We start from the raw sequence: 10,788 nt of genomic DNA, 5'->3' as shown, positions 1-10,788 counted from the left end.
GACTAGTTAGACGAATATAAAGGAAAAATGTTGTGGTAACAGGCGAAAAGAAAAATAAAAAAAAAGGAGATGGAAGAAGAGAGGAGAAGGGGGGGGGGGGGGGGGGGGGGGGGGTAATGTCATCAGTAGCAGGCAATGTGACCTTTACAGTTATTCATAGACGTGGCTTGTTAAGTTTATGTCGTTATTCTTTATCCTAGAGACTACTCGGATCTTAAAAGACTTCGGTGCCTGTTAAACGTCCAATCAAGCAAACAACAGGTATTTTTTCAGTAGTGATCTGGAGAACGCTGTGGTAACATGAGAGCATGTGTTATTTTAAAACCCGGTGGTTTAATTGGTGCAGGGGCCCTCCCTCCCCCAGTGCTGTCTGACGGGGGCGCCGAGAAATGAAGTGACTGACCCAGAGTCACTGGGGCAGGATGTGGCAGAGGCCCGGGAGAGAGGTTGGAAGGTTCACTGGAGAATGGGACATGAGTTCGCTTCTCCTGCCTTGCCCTCCTGCGGCATCCCCAGCAGGTGGCCAGCTTCTTCTGGAAGCACTTTTAGTGGTTCCAGAGGCGGCCCGTTCTGTCTGACGCTGAGTTGGAACATCCCTCCCTACGAATTCCCACCTTCGGCGCCGCCCTCGGAGCCCCGCACCTGGCCCGCCTTTAGATGTCTTGGGGTGTCTCCTCCCTCACTTGTTGGCCTTGTCTTTCTGAAGCCAACCACCCTCGATTCTTTCAGCTCTGACTCATGTCACACGGGGTCCTGGCCTTTCCCGCTGCCCCTCCTTTACATCTTCTCTCGTTTCTCAGCTTGTTCCTGTTTTTTTTTCTAGTCCTGTTCAAAAGCAGCTTCCAGAAGGGAACCCACCAGCCCAGATGTGCTCTGACCAGTGCAGAGTATGGGACTGCTGCTGCCTTGTTCTGGGATCTCGATTTCTAATCATGCAGTCTAATTTCACATTAACTTTTGGGGAAGCCACTTCACCCTCTTGGATTGTATTGAACTTAATGTCTGCTAAAACTCATAGATCTTTCTCATGTGAAATGCTTCCCTCCCCCCCCCTTTTTTAAATTAATTTGTTTGTTTCCTTTTAGTTTACAGGATTCAATTCCACAATTCCTTGAGTTTCACATTTTGTCCCCCTCCCTCCCCTCCCCCCCATGGCGGCTTATAGTCAAGTATAGGATCTGTAAATACCTTCACATTATACATTAGTCAGGTTATAAGGACGGATTGTACCAGCTGGAATGAAAAATGGTAAAGAGGACATAAAACCAAATAAGAGAACGAAAAAGATCAGGTATTTTGCTTCCACCTGGATATAAACTTAGTTATTTCTAATTCTTTCTCTGGATGCACATATTTCTCTCCATCATGAGTCTTTTGGGATTGACTTATATCACTGCATTGCTGAGAAGAGTCCAGTCTATCAAAGTTGGTCATCACACATATGTTGTGTCTGTAATTGTGTACAAATCTCTCCTGGTTCTACTCTTCTCACTCAGCATCAGTTCTTTTAAGCCTCTCCAGGTAAATATGAAGACCGTCTGCTCCTTGTTTCTTATAGCACAATAGTATTCCATAACATGCATATACCACAACTTGTTCAGCCATTCCCCAATTGATGGGCACCCCCTTAATTTCCAATTCTTTGCCACCACAAAAAGAGCTGCTATAAACATTTTTGTACATATGGGTCTTTCTCTCATTTCTATGATCTCTTTGGGATATAACCCTAGGAGTGGTATTGCTGGGTCAAAGGGTATGAAATTATTTATAGCCCTTTGGGCATAATTCCAGATTGCTCTCCAGAAAGCTTTTCAATTTCATGGAGTCAAAATTATCCATTTTACATTTTATAATGTTCTCTAATTCTTGTTTAGTCATAAAGTCTTTCCCTCTCCACAAGTCTTATAGGTAAACTATTCCTTGTTTTAGGAGACTGCTTACAGTATCAACCTTTATACCTAGATCATGCACCCATTTAGACTTGATTTTGGTATATGGTATTAGATAATGGTCTATGCCCAGTTTCTGCCATACTATATTCCAGTTTTCCCAGCAGTTTTTGTTGTGAAATGCTTTTAAGCCAAGCATTTCTTTAATTGTACATTTGTATCTGATATACACTTTGGTACACAGACACACACACGTGCAGGGCTTTACAAATAATCTCGATTAAATTTTACCTCGCCAGGTTTGCCCCCTTGTTCCAGCTTATTATCAGGTCTTTTTGGATCCTGATTCTCCCAGCTTTTTGTCATTACTTGTGCCCATTAAATGGACTCCTTTTTAGGAGACATGTCACAAAATATTTTAGGAAAGCACTTTAGCCTGAAGTCGTTATTGCTCTGTTGTATCTGACTTTCCCCGACCCCATTTGGGGTTTTCTTGGCAGAGACACTGGAGTGGTTGGCCATTTCCTTCTCCAGCTTACTTTACAGATGAGGAAACTGAGGCAAACAGGGTAAAGTGACTTGCCCAGGGTCACACAGCTAGTAAGTGTCTGAGGCCAAATTTGAACTCAGGAAGGTGAATCTCCCTGACTAAGACTCCAGTCTTGGTACTCTATCCACTGTGCCAATCTATTTTGCCCCTTTAGTCTGAAGTAACTGGGCTAATTTGAATGAGAAACCTTATCCAATTTTCATTAGCTATAAATTCCGAAACAATGCCCTGCCATGAAATATTTTTACATTATTTTTTATCAAAGGCCTGTCCAGTTTTTAAAGAGAGAGGAGAATGATCAGCCCAGGAGGGACTCCTTCCTGAAACTACCCAGTCCAAGGGAAGGAAGGCCCTCTGATTTATTTAGAGAAGCATTTCTTGATTTCATCTTTGATCAAATAAGAGGAAAACAGGGAAAAGGGAGAATCCATAGGGGGAGAGCTTAAAGAATGGCTGAATGATTTTAGGAAAATGATTCTTTAGGGAACAAGGACTTAGAAGTACTTATTGTATGCCAGGCACTGTTAAGCCCTTTACAAGTAATATCTCATCTGAAGTGCTGAGAGTTAAGTGACTATTGTTTTTTTTTTGACAAATTAAAATTTATATGAACTTTGTGACTGTTTTACCTTATATGGAAGTTTGTCTTTTGTTTGGGAATACTGTAAACTGAGTGAAAATGGTTTGTGACTGTGAGATTTTAGAAGGCAGGATGAATCTCTGTCCCTTTGGACTTTTTCTCTTACAAAGATGCTTAGAATGATTTAATGAATAACTTTGTCCCTGGAAGATTTGTGATTAAAATGCTTCTATGATTTTTTAAAAAATTATGTCTTTCCAGTCTTCTCCCCTTTACCCCAGTTGAGCAAATCAGAAAGAAAAAACAAACCTGAAAAATAAAGCTCTTAATCTATAACTCTATGGTCTGGCAAGACAAATTCCCCAATTGCCCTTGCCTGAAAATGCCCATTTTTGCATCTTAAGTTTATCAGATTTTATCAGGAAGGGACTAGTTTGTTTCATCTTCATTCTTTTGGACTGGAGGCTTATCATTGTGTTGATCAAAGTTCTAAAATACTTGAAAGTTGATCTTTCTCTGTAATATTGTCATCATTGTATAAATTGTTCTCCTGGTTCTGCTCACTTCAGTCTGGACCAGTTCTTAGAGTTTACTCCAGTTTCCTCTGAAACTATTTCATCATTTCTTACAGAACAATAATACTCTATCACATTTCACATGCCCCAATTTTTTGGGCTGTTCCCCCATAGGAAATCACCCATTAGTTTCCAGTTTGGGGTTGTCAAGAAAAGAGCTGCTATAAATATTTTTTGTATATACAGGTCTTTTTCCTCCTACTTTTGTTTCTTTGGGGTGTAGGTCTAGTTATGGAATAGCTGGGTCAAAGGCTAAGCTTATTTTTGTAACTTTTTTGGTCATGGTTCCAAATTTCTTTCCAGAATGGTTGGACCAATTTTCTTCACCATCAACAATTCACCCCTGTGCCTGTTTTCCCATAGGTTGTCCAACATTTATCATTTTCTTCCTTTGTCATCCTTTCCAGCTTGATCTTTCTATAGGAAAAAACAAATGAAATTTTTGTGAAATCATGGTTCAGACCACCCAGCCAGATGGAAGATATGGATGATACTTTCCTAATATAAATAAAAACTGGCACAGTGGTTTAGCACATAAGCACAAGATACTAGTTTACTAGTGAAGAGTGACTTCAGTTGACTCAACATCTGATAGAAATCTAGAATCACCAAGAGTGTACTATCTGATCACGTTTTGACTTTTCTATAATTTTCCACTTCAGAAGGTAGATGAAGCAATGAGAGGCATTGTTTCTTTGGACTCAGATGATCAGTAAACATAAAATATTCAAAATAACGATAAAGGCATTTCAAGATGAGATGTCCTGACAGCTGGGGTGCTGGGGAATCTCTTTTAAACAACTGAGCCTTAAAGAGAGCTGGGGGTCCAAGAGGTGGAGGTGAGAAGATGTGCAAGCATTTATAAAGTGCTTACTGTGTGCCAGGTACTGTGCAGGACCCTGAGGATACAGACACCAAGACTGAACCAAGTCAGCCAATGTGAGGAGCTCGCATCCTAACGAACAAGACAACAAGCACATATTCAAGTGTATATAGAACTAGAGAGGCAATAAATGCCAAGTAGACAAATAAAAGTAGTTTGGGAAAGAAGGCACTGGCTGTTGGGAGGAGGGATGAATCAGGAAAGGTTTTGTGTGGAAGGAGATGCTTGAGCTGCCACTTCAAGGAAGATGGAATCCATGAAGTGAAGGTGAGTAGGGAGTCCATTCTAGGTATGGTGGACGACAGGACAAAGGCATGGAGATGGGAGGTGGAGTGATTTGTTTAAAGAACAGAGAGGACACCAGTTTGGCTGAATCGTAAGAGTGCAATAAGGGTCAGTATCCAACCAAACCAGAAAAGGTGGTGGAGACTGGGTTGTGAAGGACTTAAAAGCTAAACAGAGTTTTTGTTTGATCCTAGAGCAGAGATTCTTTTAGATCCTAGAAGAGGGAGCTATGCTGGAATTGATTGGGGAGGGGGTGACATGGCCAGGCCTGTGCTTAAGGAAAACCATTTTGGCCACAATTTGTTGGATGGAATAGAGTGGTGAGAGACTTGGTCAGATTGTTGCTGAGTGATAAAAAGAAGGGAGTAGGTCTGAGATATGTCATGGGATTGGTTGGTTAGTGAGGATAAGGAAGAGTGAGGAACTGAGCGTAATGCCAAGGTTATAAACCTCAGAGACTGGATGAGTGAGGTTTGACAGAGGGAGGGTTTTGGGGAAAAGACAGTGAGCTGAGTTTCAGATGTCTCCAGGACTTCCATTAGTGTTGTGGGACAAAAGTTCAGGGAAGAGACTGAGGCTAGTCCTACAGATCTGGGAGTCATCTGTGTAGAGATAGTGATTAAACGCTTGGGAGGTGATGTAGTGATTAAACGCTTGGGAGGTGACGGGGTCATTGAGAGATCATAGAGAGGGGAGAGAGGAGGGCCTTGGACCAAATCTTGGGGAATACCCACAGCTAGGGGGTCAGATACGATCGATGACATCCGAACTACAAGGGGGTGGTTAGACATATAGCAGGGCAAACAGGAATCCACCGAGGAGAGAATATCTGGGAGAAAGGGTGGTCAGAAGCGTCCAGGGCAGCACATAGACCGAGGGGCATGAGAAGTGAGAAAAGACCTGATTATCAGTGGCTTTAGAGTGAGCAGTTTGATTTGAGTGATGAGGCCAGGAGCTGGTGAAAATAAGTTTGAAAATAGGAATAAGGAATAAGAGAGGCCAAAGCCTTATTGGCTCCACAGAAGCTTCACTCTTTTACATAATGAAATTCTTTCTTGAAAAGAAATGGATTGGAAAACAACTGGATATGGCAAACACACCATAAAATTACAAAGAATGAAACTGATTGTATTTTCAGAGGCAGGAAATGACCTGCTGCTGATGTTGGAGTCATTCCTGAATCCACCATTTGGGTATAGGCACACCACTTGTTTATTAGATGAAAGAACAGAATTAGTACAAAGCTAGAAGAAAGAATAAAAATGGGGGAAAGAAAGATGAGGGGGGGAGAGGTCAATAAAAAGAATCATAGCCTGATTTACATAATTACTCATGCCAAACTGTGTTAAAGTACACATTTACTCATAAAATATAATGAAGAAGGAAGTTGTATGCTTATGGTTAGTATTATTGTTGAAACTAGGTAGCAGTAGCAGAGCAAAAGTCCAATTGAAAGCAACTTTGGCAAGAGATCCAGTTAATTTAAGTAATCCTAGGAATGCTTAAGGACAAAAATGGAAGGATAATAAGTAGAGAAAAATGGAGATATTCTGCAGAGAATTTTAAAACAAACATGCTTTCACTTTCAAGGACAGTGGGCCTTAACATCGTAGTCCAGGATGTGCCTATAGGAGATATAGGAATGGTATTAAGCAGAATCAAGATGGAAAAGAAACCAGATTGGGCCAGAGGTTTATAGATGTGATCTGTGCTGTAGGAGAAGTAATTGAGGTACTGGGGATCAATGTTCAAGATATCTAAATGGAGAAAGATACCAAAAATGGGGAAAAAATGTGAACTTTATCAATATAAAAAAAAATTAGTGCCTCTCCAGAATATTGACCACTACTGTCATATGCTTATTCTTTCATCTATGTGAGATTTATGGGAGTCCTGTATATATGAACCAAGGACATCCTTAATGAGAGTGTTAGTAGGGAACAAATAGGCTTTCACAAGAGATATTCAGTAAATGACCACGTTTTTATCATTTTGCAACTGACTGAAAGATGTAGAGAATATAAGGTCCTGCTGCACTTGTTGTTTGTTGATGATGAAAGCGGTATTTGAATTGGGAGAGCAAAATGCTGCCTTCAAGCCTCTCTTCTGTCGTGGTACAATCCATCTATAAATTGACATCATGCACAATTTTTTGAAAGATATTAAGAAATAAAAAGAACCCTGCTTGAAGACCCTCTGCTTAGAAACATCAGGCGAGGTAGAAAACAGGGGGATGTTTGTTAGTCACAAACATCTGGCCAGGGATCCAAGCTGAGGGCTCCCAGGAGGCAGGAGCAGGGGCCTTCAGCCTGTTGATTGGGTGGCCTTCCAGTGTGGAATGAAGAGGATGTAGATGAGTCTCACTGGGCTGGCAGTTGTGGACAAGCTGCGCCTGGTTTCTTTGGAGATGGTGTATTTGAGTTTCATCTCGTCTACTTTTGCACTCTGGGACTGGATTGAGCATTTTGTTTAATTCCTGATCCACAGTGTCTGTTTCAGATGATTGAAGGTGCCTGATGTCCAAGTGCCCGATCTTTAGCTCGCTGCCGTGTTCTAAAATTCATATTTGTTCCAAATTCAGGCTGATCTTTACCCTCAATCATTCCTAATTATCCAAGATTTTACTGCTTAGTCTAGACACATGCATGCTTATCTCCTATCAAGTTCCTGTCATACTGGCTTACTAAAACTTTAGGGAAATGAATTTTTCCAAAGCATTGTGTGTCACATTCTTTCCCGTGCCATAACACTACTCTTGATGCTCATTCGACATTGTTCCACAGTTAAAGGAAGATAGATAACAGGACTGTATGGTAATTTATCTTTTAATGTTTTGAGTGTTCAGTGCAACGGCCAGAATATGCTATGGAAGGAACAGGCAGTGTTATTAGTGTCATTGATGCAGTAATCATTAGATGGAGCCTGCCATATTTCTATCAAGAAAAGTCTAAGAAAGAATGAGTTCTCTTTTTTGAAAAGGTGGAATTGATGGTCTTTTTGTTAGATTTCTTCCTCCCCCCCACCGTCTCTCTCTCTCTCTCTCTCTCTCTCTCTCTCTCTCTCTCTCTCTCTCTCTGTCTCTCCCTCCCTCTCCTTCTGTCTGTCTCTCTTTCTCTGCTTTTCACAGTACTTTGGGGAGAATCTATGTATGTTTCAGAAAGTTACAGAAGCCTGGTTTATATACTTGAGTGCTAAGTTTTTGATATATAGTGAAGGAAATACCTTTCCAGAGACTGGATATGTCCTTCCCTGTGCTAACTACAAGACAAATTGAAATTCTAATGTTATTTGGTGACCACAAGATCAATGAAAAGGAATTTAAATTGTTAAAAGTAATATTTTCATCAGGCCATTATAGCCTAATATTTTATTCTTACTGACTTCATTAAAAGTGAATATAACAGGCTTTTGAGATGTAGTTTGTAGGAGACTGGGTTGTTTGCACCCTGAAAGTGGCCCCCAAATCCCTCTATGAAGGTGGAGTTGAAGCCGATGATGAGGGAATGAGAATTATCTGGAAAGAATTAAAAATGGTTTGGACGTTCCTCTTTTGCCTTCACCTTTGACTGCTCAAAGACTCAGATGTCAGTATCTGTGTTTTAATTGGTGGGCTACTTGGTTTACTTTTTGTGGAAGGAGTGTTCAGTGGGAAGCAGGAGACCCAGGTCCTGGTCCCCTTGTCATCTTGGGCAAGTCATGTAACCTACTTAGGACTCCATTGTATCACCTTTAAAATGAGATTATACTAGGTGATCACTAAGGTCCCTGCTGGATCTGAAAAATGTTGTTTCAACAAACTGTTCATATGATTTCCTCCAAGCCCAGGGGCTGGAATAGGTTTCAAGTGATGTAGGCTAAAACCTCTTGGACTAGGGGTTGGAGAAAACCCCCAAACCTCTTGTTCAAAGCATGCTGAGATTTTAAGTCTGGAGCATGAGTTTTGATTCTACATGGTTTCCTTTTTTGTGCAGCTTTAGAAAGCTTAAAAATTCATATTATTAATAAAATTCACAAAAACTCTGAGATCCCAAGTAATTTTTTTTGATGGGAAATGAGGTTTCCCAGCTTGTTAAATTATATGTAGGAAGCAAATATCCACTGGCTTCTTTCCATATCCACATTATGTGTATTAGATACTAATTCTCAATGCAATTACAATTATCTTCTCTTTTCTAGAAAAATGATAAAAATGGAAGCATCCAATAAACAAATTTAAAAGAGCAGGGAAATTCTTAGAAGTAAATAATGTTGCCTGTTGGGACCAGCAGTAAAGTATAAGGGAGAAATAGATGGGGGAGTAGATTCACCATTGTTCCAAGGGTTCTTCTGATTCTCCTAATGAGTTGAGTGCTGAACCAGGGAAAGGCTTAGATTCAATTCTCCCGGAAAGCAACCTTCGTCTACTGCTGCTGCTGTAGACCCTGCTCTCAGTCCTCTTCCCAGTGCTGAATTGTTCTGACTCTACGGGGTCTCTGGAGGAGTGATTTAAAACTACCCCTACAGTGGAGAACTCCTCCCTGCCATTCTGAGCTCACAATAGCTTCATTTCTGCTTTGACTGTGCAGAACTCTCAGTCTTTTGTGACTCATCCCACCCCCACCCCCACCCCATCCCCACAGGGCAGCCAGACTAAGCTTCGTAAGAATGACTGACTGCAGGACCTCTAAAATGTTTTGGCCAGAATATAGCACCTAAGCTTGGTTTTTATTTCTTTATTTTCTGCTGATACATAATAAAGACAAGGCTGTGAACCAAGAGGTTAGCTTTTGTTCTGGCTTAATTTATATGCCAACCTGGAGACAATCTTGAGAGCGATTTTTCACATTCCTTAGAACTCCCCAAATCACTTTTGGGGGATCAGATCCCTATAATGGAATAAATGTGTTATAAGAAATTTCTAAACCTTAGTCAGACAGTTGTCTGGAATAATGAATGGACTTTGCCTTTGCTTTAGACACAGAAAATCAAATTCCATTTGAGCACATCCTTTTTGACTTTCCTTCAACTCCTTCTTAGCTGAGTTATGATGGTACATAGGCTCAGAAGTGTTAGCTTATCAGAAAGAGGCTTTCTGGTCACTACACACTAGCACCTGGGGACTGATGGGTTGACTGGTTGTCCTGGGGTGATGAAGTCCAGAAATTGGTAGTAGAGGGACACTTGGCAACACTGAAACCAGGGAAATGTCCAGTAGGGAGCAGAGATGGCAGGCCCATGAGCCAAAGAGAGATGCCTGTTAGAACAGCACACCTAGCAGAGATGGACAGAGAACAGGATGACAGTGTTGTCACAGCAGCCCAACAGCAGCTGGGGGTGTGAGTTGTGCTCTGGCCACCTGGGTTCATTGCATATATCTCATCATGCATGTTCCCTGGGCACATACATACCCTTCCTTTCTGGTGCTGGGATAACCTAGGGAAGAGGGTCCCTTCAGTGAGCTCAAGGTGGGGAGGGTCTTTCCTTGTAAATGTCATTGCTATTTGATTAAAAGTCTATTGTTTTAAGATAATGTCATTTGGCTCTGGTAAAAGTCAATATGTTGGTGGAGGCTAATGAGTTTTAGGTGCCTCTTTTCCCTCTAAATTAATCCTCAGTTTATTTTTAAAAATCAAACTTTCTTTTTTATGATGAACTTGACAATGATCATCAGAATGAATGTCTACCCAAAGGGTGTTTTGCTGCTGTGATAGGGTGCTCATTTGTAAAGAGGATGCCCCGAAGGCTACATTGACAAAACACACACACAAATATTGGTGCAAAGAACACAATACATTTCCACAAATTGTAAATTCTATGTAAATTTAATTTTTGTAAAAAACTGTCATTAAAAACATCAGTAAAGGAAATCTGTGATAAATCCTTTTGTGAACAAGGTAATTTTCCCCTATTTCTTAAACCTGGATTTTTTTTTTCACAATTTGAGTATGCTTTAAATGAAATACTCCTGTGTTTTCAGTTTAAAGGATTTGTGGGAGTAGGGGGACATTAGTATCTCTTTTTAAAAATTAAATTTTATTTTTACTTCC

The 10,788-nt window shown here is 40.7% G+C and overlaps 1 protein-coding gene across 9 annotated transcripts in view; it reads left to right on the top strand.

Moving 5' to 3' along the window:
* Nucleotides 1-10,788, top strand: part of NEK10 (NIMA related kinase 10) — a 211,086-nt gene that overhangs the window by 380 nt on the left and 199,918 nt on the right. For all 9 annotated transcript variants that reach the window (XM_069088526.1, XM_069088523.1, XM_069088527.1 and 6 more), the window contains exon 2: nucleotides 201-261. In XM_069088526.1, the coding sequence (XP_068944627.1) occupies nucleotides 201-261 (61 nt within the window). The remainder of the gene's footprint in view (nucleotides 1-200; nucleotides 262-10,788) is intronic.

This window comes from Petaurus breviceps, unplaced genomic scaffold, assembly GCF_028583685.1.
Source record: "Petaurus breviceps papuanus isolate PSGF00001 unplaced genomic scaffold, PetGlider_PUasm1.0 185, whole genome shotgun sequence".
In the NCBI taxonomy this organism is placed as follows: domain Eukaryota; kingdom Metazoa; phylum Chordata; class Mammalia; order Diprotodontia; family Petauridae; genus Petaurus; species Petaurus breviceps.
Note: the sequence above shows the minus strand (reverse complement) of the source record. Positions and strands in the feature narration are given on the sequence as shown.